Source organism: Oncorhynchus nerka, linkage group LG28, assembly GCF_034236695.1.
Source record: "Oncorhynchus nerka isolate Pitt River linkage group LG28, Oner_Uvic_2.0, whole genome shotgun sequence".
In the NCBI taxonomy this organism is placed as follows: Eukaryota; Metazoa; Chordata; class Actinopteri; order Salmoniformes; family Salmonidae; genus Oncorhynchus; species Oncorhynchus nerka.
The window spans coordinates 77,023,467-77,041,429 of NC_088423.1; the positions used below are offsets into that span (position 1 = coordinate 77,023,467).

Consider the following 17,963-nt stretch of genomic DNA (forward strand, 5'->3'; position numbering starts at 1 on the left):
ATTCACTGTTGATTGTGAAGAAACTTACGGCAAATTCGAGGGGTTCTCCAGGCTACGCATGCTCCAGCTTCATTACAGGCCTTTGCATAAGCTGCCACTGCGGTACAGAAGCACTCGCAGTCTCCACCACTGTCACAAGCACATGAGTCTCTCACACAAGCATCGTAGTAAGGAGAGGGGTCCACCTTAAAAGCACAGAAATGTGTTGTAAGATGATTGCATGGTGAAGTACATTTCTTTGTCCACAAAAGACAAATCTACATATCTTACTAGTGTGGTGGATGAATCAGAATTAGTTGGGCAACATAAGTAATTAAGATGTCATATTACAGGCTGCTATCCACCATCGATCACCACATTCTTTTGGAGAGATTGGAAACCCAAATTGGTCTACACGGACAAGTTCTGGCCTGGTTTATCTGTCGGAAAGATATCAGTTTGTCTCTGTGAATGGTTTGTCCTCTGACAAATCAACTGTAAATGTCGGTGTTCCTCAAGGTTCCGTTTTAGGACCACTATTGTTTTCACTATATATTTTACCTCTTGGGGATGTCATTCGAAAACATAATGTTAACTTTCACTGCTATGCGGATGACAAACAGCTGTACATTTCAATGAAACATGGTGAAGCCCCAAAATTGCCCTCGCTAGAAGCATGTGTTTCAGACATAAGGAAGTGGGTGGCTGCAAACTTTCTACTTTTAAACTCGGACAAAACAGAGATGCTTGTTCTAGGTCCCAAGAAACAAAGAGATCTTCTGTTGAATCTCAATCTCAACTTTAAGTCTTTACTGAAGACTCATCTCTTCTGTGGGTCATATGATTGAGTGAAGTCTGGCCCAGGAGTGTGAAGGTGAACGGAAAGGCTCTGGAGCAACGAACCGCCCTTGCTGTCTCTGCCTGGCCGGTTCCCCTATTTCCACTGGGATTCTCTGCCTCTAACCCTATTACAGGGGCTGAGTCACTGGTTTACTAGGGCTCTTTCATACCGTCCCTAGGAGGGGTGCTTCACTTGAGTGGGTTGAGTCACTGATGTGATCTTCCTGTCTGGGTTGGCGCCCCCCCTTGGGTTGTGCTGTGGCGGAGATCTTTGTGGGCTATACTCGGCCTTGTCTCAGGATGGTAAGTTGCTGGTTGAAGATATCCCTCTAGTGGTGTGGGGGCTGTGCTTTGGCAAAGTGGGTGGGGTTATATCCTTCCTGTTTGGCCCTGTCCGAGGGTGTCATCGGATGGGGCCACAGTGTCTTCTGACCCCTTCTGTCTCAGCCTCCAGTATTTATGCTGCAGTAGTTTCTGGTCGAGGGGCTAGGGTCAGTTTGTTATATCTGGAGTACTTCTCCTGTCCTATCCGGTGTCCTGTGTGAATTTAAGTATGCTCTCTCTAATTCTCTCTTTCTCTCTTTCTTTCTCTCTCTCGGAGGACCTGAGCCCTAGGACCATGCCTTAGGACTACCTGGCATGATGACTCCTTGCTGTCCCCAGTCCACCTGGCCGTGCTGCTGCTCCAGTTTCAACTGTTCTGCCTGTGATTATTATTATTTGACCATGCTGGTCATTTATGAACATTTGAACATCTTGGCCATGTTCTGTTATAATCTCCACCCGGCACAGCCAGAAGAGGACTGGCCACCCCACATAGCCTGGTTCCTCTCTAAGTTTCTTCCTAGGTTTTGGCCTTTCTAGGGAGTTTTTCCTAGCCACCGTGCTTCTACACCTGCATTGCTTGCTGTTTGGGGTTTTAGGCTGGGTTTCTGTACAGCACTTTGAGATATCAGCTGATGTACGAAGGGCTATATAAATACATTTGATCTGATATCTGCATAATATTCTTATGGGATATACATTTTATTAGAATGTATTTCTAATAGACTCTAGTGTTGGCAGTTGCATTTCTTCCCTCAGCTGGGCCTCAGTCACTTGCGGCCCAGAGAGGGGAGAGGTCAGACTTGTCTTTCACATACCCCTGGTGCTATGCAGAATATCAGAAAGGGAAGAGGACAGGATGGAACATTGTCTTCATATGTGAATGTATCTGTTAAACCATGTGAAGGGATGGCGTGATTAAGGGGGAACAAATTACTTGTCTGTGCGCAAGTCACTCCCCTCAGTGAGTTTGTCCAGGAGAGGGGTCAAGAGGGGATTTACTTGAGATGGGTGTATCTAGAGTTGACAATTGAGTTATGCCATTGGATGAGGTAATGGGTCTGTGCTATGAAGTACCAGGAACGAGATTAGAACCTCGTCTTAGGGACCAAACTGAACGATAATTTATAGCGAATGCTATCTGGCTATGGGATAACCCTCTCTCTCTCAAGTAAAAGTCTTAGTTTGTGAACTGTTTGTAAGATCTGTGGTTCGTCATGTAATTTGAGAGGGGTGTATCTTGGCTATAAAAGATCTTTGTACTTTTCTGTAGTCACTTTCAATGGTTCATTAGAGATAGGTCAAATGCTATTGCAAAGCTTATTATTATTAAAAATGTAGTTTAAGCATAAATCTGACTGGTATGTGAAGTTTGTAACTATCCTCATTTGGTAAAGCAGAAATAAGCCACCACACTACTAATATATCCTAGTTGAATATATCCATACCTGGTTCTGGCAGGCTGTGAAAACATCACTGTTAATGATGCTGCACTGTTTCTGGGCCCAAGACGCTCTGTACGGGTTGGAGGCACATGGGTGCACTACAGCGGATACACTTGGACAGCTTGATGAAACTTTCCAGCTGTTTCCAAATTCCACCGGATCAACAACAGTCGCTTGGGCTCTAGTGGTGAAGTCATTGTTTGCGTTGCCATCATAGTTTCCACACAGACCACACACCAGCCCCTGAAGAAAATAGATCATGAATTAAAATGACTGATTTGGCAGGGTTCTACAAAAGTCTTGGTAATATCAGTTTTGACTGAATACTGAATTCATTTCTTCATCAGAGTATCTTAATGTACCTGGTATTGTGGGCTAAGCTTGATAAAGAGACTGGTCTTCTTGTCCCACATGAGGATTAGACCACTTTTGACTTCAATGACCAGATAATTCCCCAGAAGGCTGATCTGTTTAGGAAACTGCTCTTCTGGAGTACTCCTGACAACTTGAGCGGTCCCATCTGCCAGTATGAGCTCACTGGTCTGAAGAAGAGAAATATGTTTTCGTACATAACTTAGTCTGAAATCGGATCTCAACCTGATGTTTGGTTGATGATTTGTTAATTGCTCTTTACACGAGGGATGGAATGTACAGTATTGTGTGAAGTCAAGTTGCTCATTACCCCCAGGAAGAGCTTGATGGTCTTGGAGCAGGTGGTGCCTTTAGTTCCACAAGGAACGTTCTCAGTGAGGACTCTGAAGCTGCCACTGCCATTAGTATTGCCACAGTAGTCCTGTAAGAATGAAAAATAGTATTAATATGGTTCAAATTCACACTTTTCAATGCTGATACAATTCTACCAAATAAAGAGACACAAACCTGAATGAGAGTGTATTCACAGTTTCCATTAAAGTTGAACCTTTTCTCATCAAAAGTGATATAGTGACCCTCTCCATAGATTGCACAAACTCCATCACAGAGATGTGTGGTACACTGCCATTGTCTGTCCTTGCAAGTACTGTGAACAACACACACATAATGTCAGGTTTTTCATTATTTGTAAGTCTGTGTTCTTTATGTTTTCTCCCCCATGAGATGTAAGACACAAAACAGGCATACCATGTATTGCAGTCAACCTTAAGGGTCTCTCCAGCTTGGTAAGTAGCTCCATTGTGAGCACAAGGACAAAGTTCCTCCTTGATGCAGTCTCCGTTTCCATCAGACACCAGTCCGTTGGGGCACATACAACCTGATGTGCACTCTGTGCTAATCTAAAGGGATTTAACAAAAAAAAGTACATAAATAAGTCGTGGCAAATGAAAGAGATTTTGTGTGCGGGGGGGTTGTGTTCATTCAACACGAATCTGTATAATAGTGACAGTGTTTGACAATCCCATTTAGAGTGAATGAGGGACTCACACAGGTCATGTCCAGAGTTTTGCAGCTCTTTTGACACTCTGAACCTGACGCTCCTGGAGGTACAGTTGAGCAGTTGAAGAAAACCATTGGTAGTGTGCATACTGGGGATATATGAGAATACAAGTTTTAAAAAACGATTTTCAATTCTCAAACAAGAAGAATATAATTGTCATATATCCAGAAATATCCACATTCATCATAATTAATCACATTGTCTTAAATGAAATGCTTAAATTATCTTGGTTCATTTCATATGTACCTGTTTTGTGAAGGATGCATGTAAAGGGTTACATAATATCGAGCCATATATTTAATAAATAGCTACTACATTGGAAGCAAAGAACATAAAACTTACTAAATAGTCTTGCTTCGCCAGTGCAACTCAGTGTCCCTTGTCTGCAAGTGCTGTTAAATAGTTACAGTATTAATAGTTATAGTTAGATAATCAAATTAACAGCAAATATCATTATGACATAATTTAATTCACAGCTTTGAATTTATCCATCAAGTTTCATTAGTACTTGTATTTATTTTGGTCTCCTAGCTTTATACGTATGAGGGAGGTGCTTACCAGGTGGCACCGTCTCTGCTGATAGTCTCTCCTGCAGGGACCACCGAGCCCTTGTCATAGCAGGGACAGTTGGTGGGGGCAACACACTGGCCAGCCTCGTCCATGTAGGTGCCCTCTGCACAGCCACATCCGTCCACTGGAACAAACTCCACCTGGCAAGATTGGTCTGTCATGCTCAGGGAGCGGCAGGTGCGTCCACAGCTGGTCATGTTGTAGGTATAAACTGTTTGACTGGGGCAAGTGGCAAATGTATCTGAGAAAAGTCATTAGATATGAGTAGTATTAGCAAGACCATTTTTGTTTTCCTTATATCTTTGTATTTGTGCAGTTATTTGTATTTAGTAACTCAACCCTACAGTTGTTGTTTCAGTAAATCATTCTATTCTAATCCATTTGCAGCACTCATTAAAATGACACATTGATGACGCATTGTCTACTCACTGCAGATAGTGTCTCTCCAGCCAGTGAGTTGGATACCCTCGGCAGCACAAGCGTGGACATAAGAGGAGACGGCAGCACACATGCAGTCCTCACTCTTCTCACAGTTACAGCTGTCATACATGCAGTTCTGTTGGAAAAAAAGAGTCAAAGTGTTTCAGGACTAAAACCTCATCACATAAGAGTTTAATGGTATTACTTTGTGATTGTATCCTTCTTAACTAACTTACGGTTTTGTAGGTGTCAGGTCTTATTTCAGAATGGCAAGGCGAGAACACTCCTTTAGGATCTGATAACATGGAACACCAGTGCTGGGCATATTTCTCTGTGAAAAAGACAATCATAATTTCAACATAAGCATATACTATCTCATAAATTTGTTATAATCATTCAACAAGTGATTAATCTGTAGGCTTAATAAATATGTACCATTTTCAATGCTCAAACTGCAGGGGTTTTCAAAGCTAGTCTTGACATCAGGGCAGCTAGACATGGTCTTCCATGTGTTGGCAAAAGCTACAGCTGTGCCCTCCACCAATCCACTGATGACTCTGAAATCATCTGCCTGAACATTATTGTAGTTTCCGCAAAGGCCTGTGGAAAAATAATTGAAGCCGTATGATGTATTAGATTTGAACAAATAGAGATACTGAAGAAAAAGGTATGAAACTGGTGGATGAATCTGAAGCATACCACAGGTTGTTCCTTTGTAGGATGAGATGGCAGTTATGTAGATCTGCATAACTGGTGAAAGCTGGATCTGAAGTTGAACTCCAAGAGTTGTCTGGATAACAATGTAGAATGTGGAGGGCTTGAAGACGGTCACTTCAGCTGCAATACATGAAATAAATAGAGGGAAACCATCAATGCTTCATCTAGTGAATATAAATGATATGGTGTTTATACACTGATCCACATTACAGTTTAATTTGGATTATCTCACCTGTATAGAGTGGGAGCTGAGAAAGAATCTGATTTACAAAAACACTTCCACATGACTGGACTCGGATCACCTGCGAATTAGAGAAGATAATATATTTTATTAAATTCTCATTTGTTTCCATACATAAGCACTCTATAAGATTGCAAACAGCACAGCAATATTTGCCTAATCAGGGCAATTTTAAAGAAGGTTATTGTGTGTTTAGTCAAAAAGGTTGACTAAAAGCGGTTTTGCTTTGGAATGAGATGACAGGTCATTGTGTTATTTGCTCTGAAACATATTTGGAGAGTTGCCTTACGGTGGATCTGCTGGAGAGGGCAAGGGTAACAGCCCTCATACACGTCTCAGTGTCAGTCAACCCACACTTCACAATGTCTCCCAGCACGGTGAATTCAGTTCCATTGCATTGCTAAAAGAAATCAAGCATGAGTTTGAAGGCAGAAATATGTAACGATAGTGACTCGTTTGAACCTATTTCTACATAAACATATGGCTTGAGGAAAAGCTATATTACCTCACCTTTTCACCTTAGTTTGCACTGAAAACTTATCAAGAGTTTCTTATTGCTTCTATTGCTTTGCTATGCTGCACCACATGCACTGACCTTGGTCAGAATGTAAGAGCAGTCCCCATGGAAGGTGTAGGCTTTCCCATCATAGGTGTTGATGTGGGATCCTCCCTCCACAGAGCAGGTCCCAGGACAGTCCTTGTCTGTACAGGCCCACTGACCACCAGCACAGGTGCTAAAGGGAACATTTATACATGTATACTCATCTTACAACTGCATTCATACAGTATTTTAGAAATATTTACGTGGATATAGTTTTGATAATCACACTGTAGATTTTGGCATGATTCATGAAAATGAGGCATGGGATATGTGATGTTTAAATCAGATAATGTACGTGGCCTACCATTCTTTACAGTTGCTGGTGTAAGATTCTCCAGATTTGTATACTTGTCTATTGTGGACACAAAGGCATTCTCTCACTGGAATACAGCCACTGTTGTTGACGTCATCAAAAACAGTACCTTGTTGGTGAGAGATCAGGCAGAATTCAGTAGATTTAAGTTATTATAATGTGTTCTTTACACAGAGAACTTCATTGACCCCAGGAAGTAACTGAGAGAAATATCAAATATTTATTTATATCATTATCAAAGACTTTGCACACATTGACATAAAAGGCAGAATGGGTAAAAGTGTGGTGTTTTCACGATGTGCATAAGGTTAACTTGTACAACAGAGTTTAACCCATGTGTTACCTAGAGGACAGAAGCAGCCGCCTGTACAGTGGTCTTCACACAACTGTCCGGCCTCTGGGTTGGAGCAGGTGTCAACACAGGGGCTTCCACACTCTTGGTACTCCATGTTGTCGGGGCATGTCTTATCTGAGAAAATAAACATTGTGATTAACAGATTCCTTAAAATGGATTGTGAACATGATCATTAAGTGTTTGGTGGCCATGTTGAAGAGTATCTGCATGCTTACAGCAGAACTGTTCAGTCCTCCATTGCTGGGGCTTCCCCCCTGCATGAACACACTGACGGGAGTACTCTGAGATGGTGTTGCACAGGCAGAAGGAGTTGGTGCTGTTATCACAGTGGCACAGGTCAGCCAGGCAGGTCTCGGCGAAGGCGTCCTTGTCCAAATAATTAGTGCAGCTACTGAAAGCTGCACTGGAAAATAGCTGCTGACAAAATTCCTACAAATAGAGACAAACCATAAAAGGTTCCCATATAGAAAACATTTGATGGATCATATGGAATAATTGCCATTTCTAACTTCTATTAATATTGTTTTTGTATTCTTCTTCTGTGGTTTGAATTGTAATACCTCATCTCCACAACTCTCCTCAGAAGTTAGTGTAGGCTCCTCACAGACTTCCAGAGGACCATCCAGTTTCCAGAGGTTTCCATAGTCAGAGCTAGAGAGTTTCCCACCTGCAACAACACAAACATTGACAATGAGCTTTTCCACTAATACAGTTACATTTCAATAGTTTTGGTAGTTTCAGAAATTATTTTACCATTGATGATGAATTCGTTGTATGTTTGGACTTCATTGAAGTCACCACAGAGTCCGCAGGTCTGGTTTCTGTACTTATCGTTCATTTCAATCTGTAGAATGACCAGACACAATGTGTTTACTCAACAAAATCTCATCCTTTTCAGCACTATTCACATGTTCAGTCTTGGCTATCCTCCACGTTACCAAACTTTATTTTGATTAGTCTTTGTATTAGGGAGTGACAGAAAATCTCATTCAAATGTACAAATATTTGCAAACACTTCATCAAATAAACATTGGAGTATGAGCCTCTGTGTGTATAGGGTGTACATCTTCACAGATCCTTTCAATGTTAACATTTTAGGAGGGGAGTAGACAGTGGTTCAACCAACATGAGACAAAGTGCAGCCAAAAATAGGTGTCTTTCACTCACAATCAACTGCTGATCATTGCCAAATGGCAAAGATGCTATGCTTTTAATCTAAAGACAAATTTAACGTGGTTAACTAATCAACCATTGAAGATTAGAAAATGATAAAAGCAGGTATTTTACCATTAGGGAATCATCCTTGTTCCAGACGGCAACCAGCCCCAGTTTGGCTACGACCTTCACATTGGAAGTAGTCTTCATGATGCTGACTCCAGACAAGCTGACCGGCAGGGTCACCCTTCAGGAGGAAGAAGATAGTTAAAGGTCATCATTATGATTGTAATTTTTATTAAACTCCAGAATGTAGCACATCAAATCCTCAAGAGAGGTGCTTGCAGAATGGCGTATAAGTCAAATGACAGGGAAACTCACGTCTGCCCATTGACCACAACAACACCCTTGGATAGCTCCACCACTACACCATCCAGCTTCATGGTGATCTTGCTAATGGTGGGCTGGTTGTCCACCACCTGCCGCCTCATCTGGATGTTGAAAGCCTCATAGCTGCTCTTACACAGTGAGGTCACAACATGGTTGCAGGTAGAGGGGAGCTGGAAAAAGTCCCCGTCGAAGGTCTTGAAGTGATAGTTACCCCATGTGCTGCAGACCTGGTCATTGTGTGAGGCATTCACTCCTGAGGGACAAGGAATACAAATGTCAGTTCCTTCTTAGCTTATTGATGGATACCCAGTCATTTATTTGGTGTGCATTCTGTCAGTCATTTACCTGAAAGTGTGGGTATAGTCGTGATCATAGTCGGGATGATTGTTACACTTGTGGTGGGGCTCACTGAAATAAAAGCAATTCATGAGTATTTTACAATATTATATGTACATTACGGATGGAATTCAATCATTGCAGATATAGATTGTCGCACTGCACTTTTAGAAGTGTATTTGATTTACACAGCAGTATGTCCAGACCAAGGAACATTTGAGGCATGATGTGACCCATTCAATATTTACAGCGAACCTAAGGCTCAATTCAAACCGTATTGCCAAAGTTCAGCGCTATCATGCAATTGAATTTTAAAGGGACTGTTCTTGCGTTCGCAGAGTTTGTGTTCATGGTAAACGCTGCATATGTCGGCTCAATCGGAAATTACCTTCACATTCCAAGTACGGCGATAGGGATTGAATCGAGCCCCTAGTTTACCAAAAGCTGCATGGTTGTTGTGGCGCTTCATTTCACTTGACAATTGAGTCAAACAGCTGCAAGGGGCTAACAATTGTAAAATCAATGTTTCATGGTCTTCTGTGCCTGAACTACTTTGATGTTCTATGAATTGCGTAGGTCAAAGGTCAAATCTTATGAAATGCTCAGCCCTGGCTGACACATGCAACAGGCCTGAAGATTCCTTAATCAAGTGCCATCTGCTGTCTTAACCAAACACATTGAATTCCGATTCAGTTCCTATTTGACATATTTAGGCATCAAATTCTTCCTGTCAGTACTATTTGAATAATATCAGACATACTTACCACAACTATTATTTGAACGATATACGTACGTTTTTGACTCTATTCTGTTCTTTTTTTTGTTCCCGATCTAAATTTGCTTTGAAAAGTATTAACTCGCTCCCAGTGTGGGGAGTGCTTTATGTATTTATAACACTATAAACTATGCTACAACCACTCATGATAACAATCACTAATGATAATGACACAAAGTTACACATTTTTCACCACAAATGTGGAACATTTTCAAATTTAGATGGAAACAATCTCATAAACAAATGTGTAGAAGGAACAGAAATAGGATGAATAATGTAATCATATGATCGTAGTAAATATGTTTGCTGCCCTAAAGTAGAAAACAGGAGAACCGTTATTACTGATTGCGTAACAACTGCTACTGTATGCCTACTGTCGAATTCTTCAAAATGATATTGTAATACATTTAATTAATGTTCTGTGTGTCAGTACATTTCTGAGTAGCTAATACATTTTTTTTTACATAATGAGATTGTACACAAAATATATATGTTATCAAATCTGAAAGTGACCTAATCATACTAAACTTGTGGTTACAGCTTTTAAAACCTATCCACCTGCTGAGTGTCAATCATCATAATCATTTTGTATTGTCCTGAATATTTACTATTTGTAATTAACAATTAGTCTGATTTATGAAATAATATGTAGATTTTACAGATTTGTCAGACTTTAAAAATGTAGAATAATTATATTATAGTAATAATTAGAACAGTTTCTGATATAGGCAAATGAATGAATATTCTACCAACCTGTTTGTGTTGATCTGATCAGTAGTACCAGGTATATCAGCCTCCATATCGGTGCATCCTTGGTTGTCCCCATGGTGATCCTGTGGGTAGTGAACAGGTCCTGCACAGGTGATATGAGAGAGGTGCTTAGGATGGATCTGGTCTTTATAACCACCTGTATTTGAGGAGGGGCCTTAAAGGTTAAAACAAAGGTGGGGCCAAAGGTTAAACATGACTTTAAGACTTCAATGTTCTGTCTTATGAGGTTTTTAAGTACATTAACAGTACGTTAAGCATGAGCATTTACATAGAGATTTAGCTGTTCATGAAGTATTCTATCATGGGGATTATAAACTCAGGTGGTTCATAATGTCCTTTATTATAGACCTATCTATATATCTATATATCTATATATCTATATATCTATATTGCACAAGATAAGTTACTTAATAGTCATACAGTGAGGGGAAAAAGTGTTTGATCCCCTGCTGATTTTGTATGTTTGCCCACAGACAAAGAAATGATCAGTCTATAGTTTTAATGGTAGGTTTATTTTATTTATTAATTTATTATTATTATTTATTATTTTAGTTATTAAATGCAAATCAATTTATACCATTTTTGACATTTTTTTGTTGTTATTCTGTCTCTCACTGTTGAAATAAACCTACCATTAAAATTATAGACGGATCATTTCTTTGTCAGTGGGCAAACGTACAAAATCAGCAAGGGATCAAATACTTTTTTCCCCTCACTGTATGTGATTTCCTTTTTTACAAGGAGATGTGCCTTACTTCTTTCATTCAATATCTATTTATTTCAGGCATCATCTCCACTCCAGTGGTTTGAGCTTTTGGTATTTGGTATTGTATTAGGATCCCCATTATCCCGAAAGCAGCAGATACTCCTCCTGGTGTCCACAACACAATTTTTCTTTATGTAATATATATTTTAAAGTATAATTACAGATATATTCATAATAAATAAGTAGTGAGGTTTGATCGAACAAAATGGTGTATCTCCACAGCCAACGTAAAGTCAGCCAATGTATAACGGATTAATAATACATTCATCCACTCTATTGGCTCAGTAGCTTGAGCACACATTGTCCAAATGCAAACATTTGTCTCTCTGCTGTTGCTCGAAGGAGCCATCAGGCTAATTGTATTCATTGTTAGGATTCATAGGCTAGTGTGACTCACCAAGCTGATCCAGGAACTGCATCCTGATAAAAAATAATAAAAAACATAATTGAAAATAATTTTACATTTGTTTTAACACACTAATGTGCAATTTTGCACAACTATTGTAAGTATTATTTCACAACTATTATAACGTTAATCACTTCAGCTTTCTCATATGGCCACTAAGTCTATCAACAGTATCAACCTATTAGTTTTGGGGTGTTTTTAAACTCAACAGGATAACTAGTTTGTATATAGCACATACAGCCCATGCTGTTGCAAAATTAACTTAGCTTCAGTAAAATATTAGCATTTTTTTTATGTTTCATAGCATACAGTGGGGCAAAAAAATATTTAGTCCGCCACCAATTGTGCAAATTCTCCCACTTAAAAAGATGAGAGGCCTGTAATTTTCATCATAGTTACACTTCAACTATGACACACAAAATGAGAAAAACAATTCCAGAAAATCACATTGTAGGATTTTTTATGAATTTATTTGCAAATTATGGTGGAAAATAAGTATTTGGTCAATAACAAAAGTTTATCTCAATACTTTGTTATATACCCTTTGTTGGCAATGACAGAGGTCAAACATTTTCTGTAACTCTTCAGTTTTGGGGCTGTTGCTGGGCAACACAGACTTTCAACTCCCTCCAAAGATTTTCTATGGGGTTGAGATCTGGAGACTGGCTAGGCCACTCCATGACCTTGAAATGCTTCTTACAAAGCCACTCCTTCGTTGGTGTGTTTGTGTATCATTGTCATGCTGAAAGACCCAGCCACGTTTCATCTTCAATGCCCTTGCTGATGGAAGGAGGTTTTCACTCAAAATCTCACGATACATGGCCCCATTCATTCTTTCCTTTACACGGATCAGTCGTCCTGGTCCCTTTGCAGAAAAACAGCCCCAAAGCATGATGTTTCCACCCCATGCTTCACAGTAGGTATGGTGTTCTTTGGATGCAACTCTGAATTCTTTGTCCTCCAAACATGACGAGTTGAGTTTTTACCAAAAAGTTATATTTTGGTTTCATCTGACCATATGACATTCTCCCAATCTTCTTCTGGATCATCCAAATGCTCTCTAGCAAACTTCAGACGGGCCTGGACATGTACTGGCTTAAGAAGGGGGACACGTCTGGCACTGCAGGATTTGAGTCCCTGGGGGCGTAGTGTGTTACTGATGGTAGGCTTTGTTACCTTTGTCCCAGCTCTCTACAGGTCATTCACTAGGTCCCCCCGTGTGGTTCTGGGATTTTTGCTCACCGTTCTTGTGATCATTTTGACCCCACGGGGTGAGATCTTGCGTGGAGCCCCAGATCGAGGGAGATTAACAAATGGTCTTGTATGTCTTCCATTTCCTAATAATTGCTCCCACAGTTGATTTCTTCAAACCAAGCTGCTTACCTATTGCAGATTCAGTCTTCCCAGCCTGGTGCAGGTCTACAATTTTTTTCTGGTGTCCTTTGACAGCGCTTTGGTCTTGGCCATAGTGGATATTGGAGTGTGACTGTTTAAGGTTCTGGACAGGTGTCTTTTATACTGATAACAAGTTCAAACAGGTGCCATTAATACAGGTAACGAGTGGAGGACAGAGGAGCCTCTTAAAGAAGAAGTTACAGGTCTGTGAGAGCCAGAAATCTTGCTTGTTTGTAGGTGACCAAACACTTATTTTCCACCATAATTTGCAAATAAATTCATTAAAAATCCTACAATGTGATTTTCTGAATTTTTTTTCTCATTTTGTCTGTCATAGTTGAAGTGTACCTATGATGAAAATTACAGGCTTCTCTCATCTTTTTTAAGTGGGAGAACTTGCACAATTGGTGGCTGACTAAATATGTTTTTGCCCCACTGTATCTATGTTTTCCAAATTCATGTTTGAAAATGTAACAGATTTACTTTTTTGTCAAATGTTCCCTGTTCAATTGATGGTTGTCATTTGAAGGCTTATGGTTATTGTTAAGGTTAGACACACCTTCAAACCCTCACTTTAACATTTTAAAAATGCCAATATGTTACGTGTCTCAACATAAAAGGTGGCTTTTCTTTACGACATATAAAATATCACCCTAAACGACCAGAAAGTACACATTTGACTAAAAACCCATTTAAACAAGTTTGATATACCGGCATGCCTTTCTACATTTCATTTTACTTTGATAATAATTTATTTTACCACCGATGTACATGTAACTGCCAAAATAAAGAAATCACTTGAATAAATGAGGGGTGCAAATTGAAAGCAGGTGCTTCCACACAGATGTGGATCCTGAGTTAATTAAGCAATTAACATTCCATCATGTTTAGATTGTGTGTATGGTCTGTGTGTGTGTGTGTTTCAGTCACCAGATCTCAACACAATTGAACACCTATGGGATATTCTGGAGACTGAGACAGTGTTTTCCACCGTCATCAACAAAATCACAAATTATGGAATTTGTCATCCCTCCAATGGAGTACCACCAGACACTTGTAGAATTTATGCTGAGGCGCATTGAAGCTTATATAGCACCTCATGGTGGCCCAACCCCCTATTCAGACACTTTATGTTGGTGTGTCCTTCATTTTGGCAGTTCGGTCAAGCCAAATCCTGATTGGTTTTAGTGGTTTTCCTGCCATGAATGTAACACATGACATTAAATATTGTACCGTCAGGTGATCAACATTTGTTGAAAAATTGCCTTTTTTATTAAGTCAATCATCTAACTTCTTTTTATCATCCACTCTGTCAGCAATGGATGTTAAAAAAAGAGCCGACAGAGCCGACCAGAGCCGATTATATCTGTATATGATCATGTCTACATTCATCTGCTAAAGGGAAGAATCTGTTGAAATTTTGTAGGTTAGTACTTTTTGTATCTGACCCATCTTTACATTGACAATGGAATATTCATTGTGGTCAGTCTGGAATTCATACAGAGCTCAAACCTCACTACCGCACCTAGGGTGCTCTTCCAAAATGCTATTGACTGATTTATGCCTGATAATTGGCCCAACCTGTCAATGTCTTTCACACTGCCTAGGCTATGTCATATGCCCTTGTGTCTACACCCCAGGTGGTTTTTTCCTAACAAAGCCTTCGCTGACTGAATAGCCTTCCATACGCATCCCCACCTAGGTCTTGCCAGAGGCTGTGTGTGGCTCCACCTTACCCAAAGACTTCAACAATGTTTGATGATTTTAGCAGCTCCGGGTTGTGTATTTGGCTGCTCTATCGTCATAGCTACACTTGTTTTTTTGTATAGAACCATTACTACACAAGCTCTGGGTAAATAGACTGAGGTTGAGAGTAAACTCAATTCAGCATACAGAAGTAATATCATACAGAGCAAGCTGATGAGCACTCTGAATAACTCAAACAAACTGTGATGATTTATGGGTGACAGCTTAATGTTAAGTGTAACTACAGGTTAGATTGAGGTAGGTTGAAACAGGAACCTTTATGTAAAAGTAAGTGTAATATTAAAACATGTTGAATAGAGTGGGAGAAATGAATCATAATTAACTGTCCAGTGTGGAGCACACAATGTTGTTTAGCTTCTTAGGTGGGACTTTCAATGTTGATTCAGAGTCAATACAGTTGTTGATCTAATTACAATTTAAATGCATATCTAATCCACTGTGGCACCTCAAGGCATAATCTTCTAAATATATGTAATGTCCTGTACATAGCAATTGGCACTACACTGACTTTGATTGAAATCGATTTTATGTTTGTCAAGTGCTTTGACTGTGGTGGTCTATTGAAGGGCCCATTATTCCATTATCCATCATTCTGTTTAAGATAAGGGGTTTCAAGAAACTGTAGAGAGTATTTCTCATTTTAAAGAGCCATTGAAGCCTCAACTAACCAAAAGCTGTCAGCAAAATGTCCTTTTGGACACCAACACTTGTCGTGCCAGTTGTAGACAAGTCAGTATAACATGATCATGCTATAAAGCAGGCAGAGTGCTCTTTTCTGCAATATTAGTTTTGATTTGAATGAGTATATTGATCCACTTTTTGTGTGATTGTTGTGAGGCTACAATCAGTAAGATAAGTCATCTGTAACAGAGGATAGAGGTTATAATAGCAAAATAGTTTTATAATTCCCTCCAACTAAGGTGGGAACCTTCCCATTTCTGTTCACGCAGTTTGACAAACACTATCAAAATCATTTGAAAGAAATCATTTAAGCGCATAAAAAGCGATCACTGCCTCATTGCCTGCGTCCGTAATGGGTATGCGGTCAAACGACCACCCCTCATCACTGTCAAACGCTGTCTTAAAACCTGTTAGGGATGATGCGAATTTTCGCAGCTTTTTGTAAAAAAATCGCGCAACATTTCAACGTCCTGCTACTCATGCCAGGAATATAGTACATGCATATGATAAGTATGTGTGTATAGAAAACACTCTGAAGTCTCTAAAACTGGTTAAGTCCTGTCTGTGGCTATAACAGAACGTGTTTAGGAGTAAAAATCCCAGGCCAAAAACACACAAAAAATATTCATCCGCCAGTCAATGTATTGTCTAAGGCGACAGACAAAAAACGAGGTCCCCATTACAATGCCTACAGCTTCCACACGATGTCGCCAGTACTGGCATTTTTTGGCTGCTTTATCCTTGGTTAGATGACGTATAGGCACTTCCTCTCTTGGGGCTCACCGCAGGATGTTATGAAAGTGAAAACATGGAGTATGATTTCAAGACTTGCTGCTATCGAATACAGATCGCCCCGTGATCAATTTGATAGATTATTAACGTTTATTAATACCTAAAGTTGGTTTAGAAAAGTAGTTTGAAGTGATTTGTAAAAGTTTATAGGCACCTTTTGTAATTTTAAAAAGTGACGTTGCGTCTTGAAAAGCGGAATTTTCCTGGATCAGACAGGCCTTCATGAAATTACATTTTGGGTATACAATGACGGATTTAATCAGGAAAAATACCCAATTGTGATGTTTATGAGACATATAGGAGTGCCAACAGAGAAGCTCGTCAAAGGTAATGAATGTTTTATATTTTATTTCTGCGTTTTGTGTAGCGCCGGCTACCGCAAAATCTGTTGTTTAGGTGACGTTCTGGTATATTGGGGGGTGCATGCTATCAGATAATAGCTTCTCATGCTTTCGCCGAAAAGCATTTTACACATCTGACTTGGTGGCTAGATTCACAACGAGGGTAGCTTTAATTCAGTACCTTGCATGTGTGTTTTAATGAAAGTTTGAGTTTTATCGAAAACTATAGGTGGCGCTCTGAAATTTCCGCTGATTGATGTTCCTGCACTGGGATTACATTCTGCATCATCAATTCAGCGAGCAGGCCTTTCTAATCAACCTGGCCCGAATATTCTGGAAGGATATTGACCTCATGCCGTTATTCTTTACAAGTGCTTTCCTCACCATCTTAAATAAGCATGCCCCATTCATTAAAAAAAACAGGAACAGATATAGCCCTTGGTTCACTCCAGACCTGACTGCCTTTGACCAGCACAAAAACATCCCGTGCCGTACTGCATTAGCATCAAATAGCCCCCGCGATATGCAACTTTTCAGGGAAGTTAGGAACCAATATACACAGGCAGTTAGGAAAGCAAAGGCTAGAATTTTCATCCAGAAATGTGCATCCTGTAGCACAAACTCCAAACAGTTCTGGGACACTGTAAAGTCCATGGAGAATAAGAGCACCTCCTCCCAGCTGCCCACTGCACTGAGGCTAGGAAACAATGTCACCACCAATAAATCTACGATAATTGAGAATTTCAATAAGCATTTTTCTTTCCACCTGACATCTTTGCCATGCTTTCCACCTGGCTACCCCTTCCCCGGCCAACAACTCTGCACCCCCCACAGCAACTTGCCCAAGCCTCCCCCACTTCTCCTTCATCCAAATCCAGATAGCTGATGTTCTGAAGAGCTGCAAAATCTGGACCCCTACAAATCAGCTAGGCTAGACAATCTGGACACTCTCTTTCTAAAATTGTCTGCCTCAATTGTTGCAACCCCTATTACTAACCTGTTCAACCTCTCTTTCGTATCGTCTGGGATCCCTAAAGATTGGCAAGCTGCCGCGGTCATCCCCCTCTTCAAAGAGGGAGACAATCTAGACCCAAACTGTTACAGACCTATATCTATCCTACCCTGCCTTTCTAAGCTTTCTTCGAATGCCA

The 17,963-nt window shown here is 40.1% G+C and overlaps 1 protein-coding gene across 1 annotated transcript in view; it reads right to left on the reverse strand.

Moving 5' to 3' along the window:
- The window catches only part of LOC115112763 (mucin-5AC-like), a 33,534-nt gene extending 24,379 nt beyond the window's left edge, over nucleotides 1-9,155 (reverse strand). The window contains 24 exon segments of the mRNA XM_065012567.1: nucleotides 29-185; nucleotides 2,592-2,831; nucleotides 2,951-3,130; nucleotides 3,271-3,381; nucleotides 3,468-3,606; nucleotides 3,708-3,859; nucleotides 4,008-4,108; nucleotides 4,363-4,412; nucleotides 4,579-4,831; nucleotides 5,020-5,146; nucleotides 5,247-5,341; nucleotides 5,446-5,610; nucleotides 5,710-5,847; nucleotides 5,960-6,029; nucleotides 6,258-6,368; nucleotides 6,564-6,702; nucleotides 6,874-6,991; nucleotides 7,226-7,351; nucleotides 7,453-7,666; nucleotides 7,798-7,904; nucleotides 7,991-8,081; nucleotides 8,525-8,639; nucleotides 8,774-9,035; nucleotides 9,128-9,155. Coding sequence (XP_064868639.1) covers nucleotides 29-185; nucleotides 2,592-2,831; nucleotides 2,951-3,130; nucleotides 3,271-3,381; nucleotides 3,468-3,606; nucleotides 3,708-3,859; nucleotides 4,008-4,108; nucleotides 4,363-4,412; nucleotides 4,579-4,831; nucleotides 5,020-5,146; nucleotides 5,247-5,341; nucleotides 5,446-5,610; nucleotides 5,710-5,847; nucleotides 5,960-6,029; nucleotides 6,258-6,368; nucleotides 6,564-6,702; nucleotides 6,874-6,991; nucleotides 7,226-7,351; nucleotides 7,453-7,666; nucleotides 7,798-7,904; nucleotides 7,991-8,081; nucleotides 8,525-8,639; nucleotides 8,774-9,035; nucleotides 9,128-9,155 — 3,289 coding nt within the window.
- Nucleotides 9,156-17,963: the final 8,808 nt, after the last annotated feature.